An 11,649-nucleotide genomic window follows, 5' to 3' on the forward strand; every position below is an offset into this window, starting at 1 on the left:
ATATCGGGATGTTTTATTCCATTCACTCCAAATATTTCAAATGTTCCCGAATCAGGTGCAATCAAAGTGGCCAAACACCGCAATAAAGTGGTCTTTCCAGAGGCATTAGGTCCCAATAAACCAAAAACTTCGCCTTGACGAGCAACAAAAGAAACTTGTTTCACTGAATCAACACGAGAGGGTTGTTTGCTATCCCGACTCTTTTCAATTTTAAATGATTTGCTTAGTTCATCAACTTTAACTGCCGGCTTATCCCGAGTAATTTCAAAAACTTGACAAGAAAGCTTTCGCAACGGTAATACTTTTCCTGTTTTCAAGAAAAGGTTCGGTAACTTGTAAGGTTTCCCACGTACTCCAAAATGATTATAAGAGGCTATTTTATGTAGCCTCTTATGCGAAAAGTGTGCAAGAATAAAACTAGTCATCATGAAACTCAATCGACATTACCAAACTTACTTTCCATCTTCATTGATGAAAAGGGCAGATAAGAAAGCTATCTTAGAACTTTTCCAAACTTATAAAGAACCTTTGGGTTAGTTGACACTCGCAAGTAGATTTGAAGGACTAATGAAATAAAAGGTAACTATATTGGTGCAGAAGGTCTACAAAGGCTCTTTGAAGATATACAAGTGGACCCTTCGGACGTAGTCACTTTGGTACTTGCTTGGAAATTGAAAGCTTCGAGCACTTGTGAGTTTTCCGAAAAAGAGTTCGTGGAAGGTTTGGCCAATTTGCAAGTTGACTCTTTGGAAAAGTTAAAAAGGAAACTGAGTAAGTATGTAATATATGATAGAAAAAGTTCCTAATGGGGTCTTTAGGCTCGTTGAGAAAGGAAATTGAAGATCCTTCCAAGTTTAGAGCTTTTTATCAATTTGTTTTTCAGTATTCTAAGGAGCCTTCTCAACGTTCGTTACCTGCAGAAACTGCTATGGCTTTGTGGGACGTTTTATTGCGAGGAAGATTTTCTCTTTTGGATTCCTGGTTAGAGTTTCTAAAGAATAATGTGAGTTATCTATCATCAAGTGACAATGATACTAAAGCTATGATTGATTAGACGCATAGCATTTCCAGAGATACTTGGAATCTCCTTTATGACTTTTCTCAATTAAGTGAAAAAGATTTGTCCGACTATGACGAAAATGGTCTGTACTTACAGTTTGTATCCAATGAGAGAAATATGACTGAACTACTTTAGGTGCTTGGCCTGTGTTGATTGATGACTTTGTAAAATGGCTCAAGCATGAACAACCCAACAAACATGAATCCTAAGATACCATTTGAAGTTTTTGGAGACGATTCTCTTTATTGTATGAATATTGGCGTTGAAGCGCAGTGTGTTGGTGGATCGATATTTTTGAAGAGTTCACACAGCTCAATGGAAGCTCATTGTATGTGATGAAATGATGGCTCTTATTATGAAAAGGACAAGTGCTAATGAGCATATTAGTCACACAATTAAAATCTTTTGCATACTTGTCTCTCTTTTTTTGGTAAATAGACGAGTGAAATCTTCCTTATCATGAAAACCAATTCAACTGTCTCTTGCCAAAGGGAATTGTTATAACGTGTTTTGTTGAAAAATTCTTTTGTTATTGAATATCTCCCAACAATTGAAAATCATTCGAGCATTTCTTTCATCCCGTTGAAGGACATAAAATAGATATTATTCAAAATATTCACGCCTAGTGCCAATGACGCATTATACTAATATCCATATACACCAACAGCTTGAGGGACATTTCATGGAACTGAATAGTGATTTTTAAAAACCCAATTGCCATATGAAGACTTGCAATGAAGAATGTTCAAGAATGCCATCTATTCTCAAACAAAATGATTCTTAACCAATCTCTTTTCTTACAATCCATTTATTTCTCTCGATTACAAAAAAACATGCCGATTCAAACCCACAGTGCACCATTTTCAACCCACCCATATGTATATCATTTGTTCTATCGCAACTCTTCTCGGTTCCATCAACTTTGGGGACGGCTGATATTCATATACAAGTCAAAATTTAAACTTGACTCTAGGATCTCTATCAATAGCGGCATAAATACTATATACTTGTTCGGAGCTGTTACAAGGTGCATCAATAGTAATACTTCGATACTTTCCCTTGTCTCTGGTAGAGACCTCCATGTAAGAAGGATCAATTTGTAAAACTTCTGCAACACAGTCCACTATATCTTCCACAAAGTTACCTTGTCGTATACCAATTATTTTGAACTGGAACTTGCACGGAAAGTCAACCAGCTCATCGATCAGTCTTCTTTGACCATCTGCGTTCCAGTTGTGATTAAACTCATTAGGAAATCCTCGAATGGCTTTCAATACTCTCCTTCTACTCTGTTCTTTACGAGTTATTGAGGTGTCAACAACTTGAAAAACTCCTCTTTGTCCACCATTAAAAGAGGAAGTGTAGGGAAGCAACCCACTTGTCCGGCTGGTGCAAAAACTCTTGAAAAAATCAACAGAAAGGGCACATAAACAACCATGAAAAAAACTGGTGCTTTTACACAACTGACTAGTAGCACAACGAAACACAGGATAACAAATACCAAAAGCCAAGTTTGTATAAAGGTACTCTTGCACACACCATTTCAGCACCGGATGAGCCATAATCGAAAGAAAAAAAATGCAATTGTAGCGCGCTTTGTGAAAACTCATGTCAAAAGGAAACCTTAAGAATAAAGCAACGCATATCGTTTTTGAAGAGGAAGAAGAAGAAGGAGGAGGAGGAGTAGAACAACTTTCAGGCAAAAAACTAACTTCTGTGGAAATTGCAGCCTTATGCCCTTCAAAGACCAAATTAGTAAGAGTGTGTGAAGATGACCAAGTGTAGTGACTCACACGCGAGTTAGATAGCAAAAGGGTTACATATTTCCCGAATTGACAACCTGAAGTTCTTTTCAAGTTTGAGAGGAGTAGATGTCTCGAATAACTTTTTGCAAGATTTGTCGTTTTTGAAAGACAACGTCGACGTAGTTTGGCTCAATTTAGTGAGTACAGAATTTTCACTTTTCTTTCATTTCGCACTTACTACTCAAAGTCACATAATCAGTTGACCCAGCTAAATAACTTGGAAAAATTGAAAAATTTGGAAGTACTCAATGTAAGTCACAATCAGTTGAGGAATTTGACTGGAATAGAACAGTGTCAAGAGTTGAGGGCTCTCGTAGCAAACGATAACAAAATTGCAGTTCTAGACAGCTTTATCAAGTTGGTCAATTTGAACAGTCTTATTTTGTCTCGAAATTGCTTGCAAGTAAGTAAAAATCATAGTAGGATTCGGAATGAGTAGATCAACGTTCAATAGGACGTTAGCCCTGTTCGATCCGTCGTTACATTGAAAAAGCTATCTTGCTCTCATAATCAACTCCGAAGAATCCCCGATTTATCCCGTCTGTTACAACTAACAGAACTTCGGTTGAATAATAATCTTATCGACTCGCTTTCGTCAACGCTTGCTTCCAATAGGAATTTGAAAGTTTTAGACCTTGGACACAATAGAATCCGAAATAGAGAGGATTTATCAGTTTTAAGACTACTACCTTGCCTAAAAGTCTTGAATCTGGTTGGAAATCCAGTAGCATTGGAAGAAGACTTTCAACAAAGCATCATCCAATTTTGTCCTCAGCTAGAACAACTTAATGGCAAAGCTCTGGTTGTCAATAAGAAGAAGAGAAAGCATGCTTTCATCAACCATTCCGAATTCCCTGGAAATTCTATCTCCAATGACAAGCAGTCATTGTGGGTTGACGAACAGCTTAGGTCAAAGAAGCCAACAAGCCAAGATGTATCATTATCAAAGTCGAATGAAGCAGAAAATATCAATATAGCGTTCAAAGCGGATAGTGGATGTGTGGCAGTGGAGGTTAAGAAACCTGTTTCTATTCAAGTGAATAACTCACAGCGCTCTCATGCGGAGCAACAAAAAGTACCACGCATCGAAGAAATCTTAACGTTTGGAAATGGTGACTATAATAAGTGGATTTGATATAAGAGAAGAATCGGTATTTTGTAACGTGAATTATCTTCATGAGAATGGTCTTCTTATTCGCGGGTCGATGTACTTATTATTTAAACTTGCATATTGAACTCATTCGATAATATTTTATTGGGAACAAATAAGATGGTTTGATTCCATACACAAACAATTTCACAGGATGGGCACATTTAAAAAGTTTAGTTTTGATGCTTCTCAGTTTCTTTTGCGTTGCTTTCTTGTGAAACACCGAATGGATTCAACTCACCAAAAACAGGGTCCCGACGCTTCTCTTCCACTCTACTCGAATAGCCTTGTGAAGTGTTCACATGAGAAGATGCAGCACTTTTGTCGACATGTGTGAAATCATATTCGGGTGGAGAATGTGCTATATTCACTGTTAGTCAACACTACTCTAATCATTTTGTAAACAATAATCTTACCCGTTCCTGGTATTCTGGCACTCATGTTGTTGTAGTTGGGATACATTTGTTGTTGTGGTTGCATGGAAGGTACTAGTCCTGGGTTCCAACCACCCATATTACTATTATATTGCATATACATGCCTGAAGGATAACCTCCCATTGGCATACCAGACCAGTTTCCAGGACCTCCATAAGTCATATAGGGAGTCATCATCATATTGGGAGTCATCATTCCATGTTGACTCGGAAACATGGGCATCATATTCATACCTCCAATAGTGGAATAATAACCTTGATTCTCTTTTAGTTCATATATTTGATATTTATGTATTCCTGTACTGACCTTGCATAGTTTGAAACGGTGCTTGTGAGTCCATCTCATTATTCCATTGTGGTTGTTGTGAGGCGGCATTAGGATCAGGAACCGAAGCACCCGTTGACTTTGTCCTGTTTGTTGTATGCATGGGTGGAACAAGATTACCTTGCCCTGGACTGGCAGTATGTTGAGAACTAACATTGATATCACTCAATAGTTCCAACAGGTCATCGTTCTTCTTCTTTGGCTTTTCAGTAGATGGCGGACGTTCTGAAACATTAGCTGCTTGAGGATCTTTCGACTCTACTAAACCAAAAAAGTCATCAATACTATTGTTTGCTTTAGAGGAGGCATGCGGATCTTCAACAGATGCAGAGTCACTTTGGACTTGTTCTTCTTCATCACTGTCGTCATCAAAACTAATCATAGTAGAACTACCTGACTCCTGAATGTCGTTGAGTACAGAGAACTCTATTCTGCAGTGATTAGACATTACCTGAAGGGATGCCTTGATTGCAGCGGCAAGAGCAGCTTCTTCATCATAGTTACCGCTTGCTACTTTTTGTAACTCTGCCGATTGAGGAATCGTATCTATATGGGACCTTCTTTCCGATGCAGTATCCGATGACTTGCCATCCTATTTCAATCATGCTATAATCCGATCGGTTGCAACCATAATCAGTTACATTACCTCTGACAGAGTTGATATATGCTCTTCCATTCCTTTCACATAGTCCAATGGGGCGTGCTCTAAAGAGATATTGCTTTCTGTAGCTCCAAGGCTATCATAAAACAGGCAATAATCAAAACGATTAAAACCACGAAGATAAAACAATCAACTCCAACATACCGGTTCCCAATTGCTAAGAAAGCATTGGCCTTTTCGACCAATTCAATATACGTTTGATAAACCTTCAAACTATCTTCACAACGATTCTTCGATAGAGTAAAGAAATTTTCTTGTATCACTTCCACTCCTTGGGTCAACTAATGAAACGATGGAAGATTATTAGGATAACTTATCCAAAGACTACGAAATACAAAACACATACTTGATTGACGAGCGGCAACATATCTTTCATCAATCTTTCCATGATGCCTATAGTCAGGTCGTTGTGTAATTCTTCTGCACGCAATCGAACATCAGTCAAAACCTCCAACTACAAAACTTAGTAACGGATTCGACTAGAAGAAATATTCTTCCAACCTGATTCTCCAAAGTGGGCATGACTTTGAGTATCTGCTTTAGTTCCAACGTGGTAATTTGGCCAGTTGGTAACCCTTCGCTTTCTTGTATAGCAGTCTGTTGATAACTACGGGGCTCTCGAACGGTATCATAAAAAGCACCCTTCACAAAAACAACGTTTCATATCGGTCAACACTATCTGACTATAGCTGACTTACCAGGGTGCGAACGGTAACGATGCGCTCTTGAATATAGCGAGCAAACAATCTCGTGTAGGAAGAAAAATCATAAGCGCTCGGATTGGAAGCATCCCGAAACTCTTGCAAGTTAAAGATAAACGGAGAATGAAGAAGTAAGTCGACTATTCCTCTGCTGCCCTCATCCAACAGGATGTGACATAACAACAAAGCCTTCAAGACGACCTTTATGCAGTAGCTTAAAAGGTGACGGGGAAATGACACAGCAAACGACTTACCGGCCATTCTCCAGCACGGAGACGCTGTTGAATATATTTCAACACTTTGTGAGGACCTAGTCCAAAGTTTTCAGTAACCCCAACTGTTGAGAGACAAAGGGAACATACCACACTTGGTGTTATGAGGCGAGGGTCTTAAAAAGGTGGCGTCGATTATTTCTTACAAACTAGATTGAAAACAAAGTTCTCGAGGTATTACTATGACTTACTTTGAACATCCTTCATTCGGGGCCTGGTTTCCTCATCTAGGGTTGCTTTAGTAACCGCTCTTTTCAACTCGTTCACTGTCATATGAGTTGTAAATATGCGAGTTGCATCAGTTGCCTTCCTCGTGTATTTGTCCATATCTACTGGAACCAAACCAACACTGAAAGTTTATTCTCACAATCCTTGCTTCCTTCCTTCCCTCTCAACACAAAAAATACAAGTCGTTGTCAATCGATCACTCGAAAAAGACATGCAAAGTGTGGAGGATGTGGAGACTTTGGCGCAACAGGTAGGTAACTGAATATTGTTTATTGAGGACACTTATATTGTTGACTAAAGGAAGTGGATGGATCAACGAAGGATGCTATGAGAGAAGAACAAACGGTATCCAACAAAACATTGTATGTATACCCTACTTCAGAAAGACTCAACGAGGAACACTTGAAAGAGATTTTTTCCCTGTTTGGTTCCGTCGACAAGTTGACATACGTAAAAGAAGAAGTATGTAATACAATATTTGCTTTTTCTGTTTCTCAAGTGTCTTTAGAAATATGGCAGCATAGTCTTTATGGAGGAGGAAGACGCTATCAAAGCTTCAACTATTATGGATGGTGGCATAATTGATGGGAAAAATATAAGTGTGACTTTCTATAGGGACTTTGAAAAATATTGGGAGAAAGTGAAAAGGAACAAAAGTAGACAAGCTCCACGAGCTCTCTTCTTTCGAGGAAGAAGAGGAAGCGTGTCTTCCAACAGGAGACTTTCTGATAGACCTAGAAAAGAAAGCAAGACGAGAACGATTTCTCGTCCATACAGTAAACCGGAATTCAGAGACTCAAGAAAGTCGCCTGTTCGTGGTCGTTTTGAAAGAGAAAAACGTTATGTCGAAAGCAGAAGACGTGACTCTTCTAGTCCTCGTGAAAGAAACAGGAAAAGCATATCGGAGGAAAGTAGTCGTGAAGACAAACTTTATCCCGTTCATCAGTCCAAAAGTCAAGTTAAGAGAAGGAAGACTTCCTCTGAAGAAAGTGGAATGAGTCACGAGAGTTCAAGTCATCGCTCGCGTTATTCTAGGAAACACTCTTCTAAAAGGAGATCTCATAAACGACGCCACTCATCATCAAGTAGCTCGCTTCAAAGATAACAAATCATGAAAAGTTATCATTCTTTCTTTATGAAGTAAGATGATTATATTACATTCTGTTTTCACCATTTGGAGGTGACAAAAAATGGTTACTTTCTTTCCAGTTTTTCTCTATAGACTCTCCATGTTTCAACACGAGAAACTTTTCTTTTGAAATGCTAGCTTTGTTGAGTGCATCTTCCAACAATTTCGGTGGTTCTAGATAATATTCATTTGTAAGTACAAAAGTTCCCCAATGAATGGCTATGGAAAGTTTGGAACGAATATCATTGTGAATCTTGACAGCTTCATAAGGGTCAACATGTTGTCCTTTCATAAACCATCTTGCAATACTTTAAAAGTCGCAAATATTGTTGTCAATCTTCTTACCTTGGACTATAAGCTCCAATAGGAATAGCTGCACAATCAAAGGGACCATAAAGCTCTCCAATACTACGAAAAACTGGACAATATGCAGTATCTCCACCAAAAAAGAATCGAAATTCTTTTCCTATTACAATGAATCCACCCCATAAAGTTTCGAATATATCAAATGCAGTTCTTTTACTCCAATGTTGTACGGGTGAAAGAACAATATGAAGTCGGTTGCCGATAGTCGCTCTTTGCCACCAACATAACTCTGTGAATGTTGCATTACCATAACAATCAATTCTTAAACGACGAATACGAGAAAGAATACCCTGCGGTACGAATACATGTACGTTGTCATTCTTAGGACAACTTAAAATCTTCTTCAAAGTTCTTTCATCGAAATGATCTGCAAAAATTGGCAGTCTAAAAAAAAGGACCGGAGGTTACTTACCATAGTGATCATGCGAAATCAATATAATGTGAATCTTGGGGAGTTCCTCTACAGTACAAGGAGGATCTCTATATCTTTTAGGCCCCAAATGCTTCAGAGGCGAACAGCGTTTACTGAAAATCGGGTCAGTCAGTATATTGAAACCCTCAAATTGTATTAACAGTGAAGAATGACCAAACCAAGTAAGTCGAAAATGATCTGCAGAAGGCTCAGTTTCTAGAAGCGAGCTATCCACCTTAACTATAGGCAAGGAAGTATTCAAAATACTCTCGGTGGGCACATTGCTTTTGTCTGGAGTGAAAAGTTTCCAACGTAATAAATCCCAAAAACCTTTCCAACGCCATGTTTCCCAAGGGTTGACATAACGACCATCGATGCGTAAAGACAGAGGTAACTTCTTAATGTCCCAGCTTTTCGCTTCTGGAGGTGGCTGTACAACAACTTCTTCAAAGTCTACACTAGTACTAGTATTTGCTCTTCTGTTGTTGGAAGGCTGTAAACACTCTCCGTCTGCAATAATACCGTTCACGAGAGGTTTCTCCTTACTCGTTTGGGTTGTACAGGAAGTACCAGTTGCCGCCCCTCGTTCTTTCTCTATAGAGTCTTCAGAAACACTTTCTGTACTCAAAAAATTTTCACTTCTTTCTGTTGCTTCTGGTTTCATTTGTTGCCAACCCAAAACAATCCAATTGGCACTTATTCCATTATATGACCTGTCAAAAGAAAATGAATCGAGAATCTATTCAATGGGTGCTATTTATTTTGTTTCTCATTATGGATACTTGTAAGGAAACTTTTCATTTCCGTCTTGTTGACTCAAGCTTCAACTACTTATTCATTCTATATTGCTCTTCTCTGGGGAGAATGAAAGGTAACCAAAATTGTAAAAATTTTGACGTTGAACTGTAGGTCAAATAAGGAAAGACAGTTGACTCAATCCTCGTGGAGTTGCTCTTCCATTTGTTTAATCTTGTCTCTCAGTGGACTACATATGTAATGGTAACTACAAAAAGAAACATCAAACAGAATGAAAAACCTAAAGTAAAAGTCTGACCTTCTATACAAGTCTCCTGCTCCTCCGGCAAGGAAACCAACTACTAAAGGATTGTAACTTTTCCAACGCAATCCAAGAGGAAGCGCAGCGAGTAATCCTACCACCGTGAATATCCAACTTCCGCTGAAAACACATTCGCTGTATGTTTGTCTCAACTCTTTCAGACGCTTCAAGGAAGGCTCGTCTTCGTTCATCAAAGGAAGCAATTTGTGAAAGAAAAAAAATGCGATCACAATATAAAATAATGGGCGCCTTGGATTTGCAGTGTCCTTTTCAACTTTGTCAAAGAATGAAGACTATCGACAAATCCTCGTGGCCACTTCGAGAGTTTGTTTTGTTTCAATGCGACTCGTGGTTGAAAAGTAAATATTCAACTGTGTTACAATTGACCAGATGCATAGAAGAATCAAGAAGCCAAAATAAAGCCGATTCCAAGAGAAAACTAAAATTAGTTGTAAAGGACTCGACAGGACAAGTCTTAGAAAGGCATTTACTTTCTATTTCCCCCAGAGAATATCCATCAAGTTCGCAGGAATGGACTTTTGTCATGAAAAGATTCGATACTCGTCTCATGTTCTGCAGAGAAAAAACAAAAACCAGATTTGCTATTGCCCTTTTTAAAGAAGAGGAAGCAATAGAAGCAGCAAACATTTTAAATGATTTTGTTTTCACAGATACTGGTCATTTAAGAGGTAAGAAGAAAGTACAGGATAGTCTTCCCAATAGCCAAAGAGATGTGGAAACTGTTTGTTCTACAGAGATTAAATGTACACAGCCGCCTGAAATAAGATGTCCAAACGAAGATGTTTCAAATGATTGTTCGATGATGATTAACAACAAACAGTTGGAGAGGAACACATCAATAGAGATGTCCTTGAAACCCATTCTTCGATCTACTTGTACAGATGTTGACACCATGGAAATGAGAAACCTAATTTGCTTGCATACAAAGAGGAGACTATCCAAGTTGCCCAATTATCTAAATTTATTTAAATAAAATCATAATTGCCTTTTTCTAACGAGTCCTTCGTGGTCTAGGGGTTAGGATAGTGGTCTCTCACACCACAGGCCCGGGTTCGAGTCCCGGCGAAGGAATTTTTTTGGGATTTGCTTGAAAATTTGCATTATTGAAAATATCATCTTCTTGGTATTTTTTGCTTGCCTTTCTTTTGCCGTTAGGTATGTAGAATGGAGTATAAGTGGTCAATTCAGAAATGTTTTTAGAATGTATTATATTTTCTTTTTCTCATTCTATTTATTGTATAATGGAACGCTTAGAGTTTCCTCTGTTATAAATATGAAGATTGAATAAGAGTACTACCCAAGCTGAAATAAACAAATATGTAGGGTTTCAAATGTTGACTCACAGTGTTATCATGAGAGTCAACAATCTTAGAGCTAAAATAGTTTATCGTATGTTATTCACTGCAACCTATCATTTTTAACAAAAAGATGATAAAGTAAGAAAACGTATTTTTTACTTTGACAGCGTTATGTTTGAAAACTGTTGAGTCGTTTAGTTTGCTTCACAATGAAGGGATGAAACGATCCATTTTAGAAAAAACTTCGAGAATCCCCATTTCATCCTTTTGATATCCAAAAAGTCCCCATTTTCTGTGAAGAGCTGTGTCTTGTGTTGCCACAACTATCAACTGCCTATACATATAGCACAACTGTTGATTTCAATTGACGCTGAGAATTGTAGAGGGTTGGTTTGTTTATTTATCTGTGGGTAGTTGTCTGGTCAGTGACTGTGCTTTTTGATGAATGTTATCTGTTTCGATGCACAAGTAGTCTGGTGTTAAAGACCCTTTGAAAGTAGTTGAATATTTTATTTTTGGTTTTCATAATTGTGTTTTGAAATGTCCAAGGTTCGAGCTTCAGATAAGAATGGTGACAACGGTAAGCACCTCTTTGTTCTTTATCACAGACAGCTGTATAACACAATATGACCCATAGTGGATAGTGGAAAGAGTATTCTTCTTAGCCAAGAGACAAGAGACACTGTCTATGCAAATGTTGAAGAAAATATCCAAACTTGTAAACGGGATG

At 38.2% G+C, this 11,649-nt stretch overlaps 9 protein-coding genes and 1 non-coding gene across 11 annotated transcripts; 5 read left to right on the top strand and 5 right to left on the bottom strand.

Annotated features, from left to right (window-relative positions):
- Gasu_61450 (ABC transporter, ATP-binding protein) lies at window positions 1–450 on the bottom strand (the record flags this gene model as incomplete). Its single annotated transcript, XM_005702665.2, has 1 exon — window positions 1–450. A coding segment is annotated over exon 1 (428 nt), but the record flags the coding sequence as incomplete, so codon positions are not given.
- Window positions 451–460: 10 nt separating this feature from the next.
- Window positions 461–1,671, top strand: Gasu_61460 (leucine zipper protein). The gene is made up of 5 exons (XM_005702666.1): window positions 461–532; window positions 580–771; window positions 819–1,003; window positions 1,055–1,142; window positions 1,196–1,671. The coding sequence occupies exons 1-5, from the start codon at window positions 472–474 to the stop codon at window positions 1,267–1,269; spliced, it is 600 nt and encodes a 199-aa protein (XP_005702723.1). The 5' UTR covers window positions 461–471; the 3' UTR covers window positions 1,270–1,671.
- A 167-nt stretch (window positions 1,672–1,838) lies between these two features.
- Window positions 1,839–2,630, bottom strand: Gasu_61470 (uncharacterized protein). The gene has a single exon (XM_005702667.1). It carries the CDS (start codon window positions 2,620–2,622, stop codon window positions 2,011–2,013), a length of 612 nt encoding a protein of 203 aa, XP_005702724.1. The 5' UTR covers window positions 2,623–2,630; the 3' UTR covers window positions 1,839–2,010.
- Window positions 2,631–2,640: 10 nt separating this feature from the next.
- Gasu_61480 (uncharacterized protein) lies at window positions 2,641–4,031 on the top strand. The gene is made up of 4 exons (XM_005702668.1): window positions 2,641–2,815; window positions 2,865–3,002; window positions 3,053–3,268; window positions 3,320–4,031. The coding sequence occupies exons 1-4, from the start codon at window positions 2,669–2,671 to the stop codon at window positions 3,998–4,000; spliced, it is 1,182 nt and encodes a 393-aa protein (XP_005702725.1). The 5' UTR covers window positions 2,641–2,668; the 3' UTR covers window positions 4,001–4,031.
- A 14-nt stretch (window positions 4,032–4,045) lies between these two features.
- Gasu_61490 (clathrin assembly protein AP180) lies at window positions 4,046–6,750 on the bottom strand. 2 transcript variants are annotated; one of them, XM_005702670.1, is made up of 12 exons: window positions 6,600–6,750; window positions 6,499–6,549; window positions 6,391–6,446; window positions 6,134–6,337; window positions 5,937–6,077; window positions 5,782–5,889; window positions 5,580–5,716; window positions 5,421–5,511; window positions 5,226–5,366; window positions 4,757–5,174; window positions 4,432–4,704; window positions 4,046–4,376 (listed from the first exon to the last, which is right to left on the bottom strand). In XM_005702670.1, exons 1-12 carry the CDS (start codon window positions 6,733–6,735, stop codon window positions 4,189–4,191), a joined length of 1,944 nt encoding a protein of 647 aa, XP_005702727.1. In that variant the 5' UTR covers window positions 6,736–6,750; the 3' UTR covers window positions 4,046–4,188. The 2 variants fall into 2 exon arrangements, with proteins under 2 accessions (XP_005702727.1, XP_005702726.1); XM_005702669.1 differs by having other exon boundaries at window positions 4,046–4,385.
- A 10-nt stretch (window positions 6,751–6,760) lies between these two features.
- Gasu_61500 (uncharacterized protein) lies at window positions 6,761–7,681 on the top strand. The gene is made up of 4 exons (XM_005702671.1): window positions 6,761–6,886; window positions 6,937–7,098; window positions 7,145–7,235; window positions 7,285–7,681. Exons 1-4 carry the CDS (start codon window positions 6,848–6,850, stop codon window positions 7,632–7,634), a joined length of 642 nt encoding a protein of 213 aa, XP_005702728.1. The 5' UTR covers window positions 6,761–6,847; the 3' UTR covers window positions 7,635–7,681.
- Window positions 7,682–7,685: 4 nt separating this feature from the next.
- Gasu_61510 (hydrolase) lies at window positions 7,686–9,240 on the bottom strand. The gene is made up of 3 exons (XM_005702672.1): window positions 8,544–9,240; window positions 8,111–8,498; window positions 7,686–8,064 (listed from the first exon to the last, which is right to left on the bottom strand). The coding sequence occupies exons 1-3, from the start codon at window positions 9,205–9,207 to the stop codon at window positions 7,791–7,793; spliced, it is 1,326 nt and encodes a 441-aa protein (XP_005702729.1). The 5' UTR covers window positions 9,208–9,240; the 3' UTR covers window positions 7,686–7,790.
- Window positions 9,241–9,255: 15 nt separating this feature from the next.
- Window positions 9,256–9,830, bottom strand: Gasu_61520 (uncharacterized protein). Its single transcript, XM_005702673.1, has 2 exons — window positions 9,598–9,830; window positions 9,256–9,546 (listed from the first exon to the last, which is right to left on the bottom strand). Exons 1-2 carry the CDS (start codon window positions 9,789–9,791, stop codon window positions 9,477–9,479), a joined length of 264 nt encoding a protein of 87 aa, XP_005702730.1. The 5' UTR covers window positions 9,792–9,830; the 3' UTR covers window positions 9,256–9,476.
- Window positions 9,831–9,840: 10 nt separating this feature from the next.
- On the top strand, window positions 9,841–10,701 carry Gasu_61530 (uncharacterized protein). The gene has a single exon (XM_005702674.1). It carries the CDS (start codon window positions 9,842–9,844, stop codon window positions 10,592–10,594), a length of 753 nt encoding a protein of 250 aa, XP_005702731.1. The 5' UTR covers window position 9,841; the 3' UTR covers window positions 10,595–10,701.
- Gasu_nc0092 lies at window positions 10,621–10,692 on the top strand. The gene has a single exon. It is a non-coding gene; the product is annotated as a tRNA-Glu (tRNA).
- Window positions 10,702–11,649: the final 948 nt, after the last annotated feature.

Source organism: Galdieria sulphuraria (assembly GCF_000341285.1).
Source record: "Galdieria sulphuraria unplaced genomic scaffold scaf_94, whole genome shotgun sequence".
Lineage (NCBI taxonomy): Eukaryota > Rhodophyta > Bangiophyceae > Galdieriales > Galdieriaceae > Galdieria > Galdieria sulphuraria.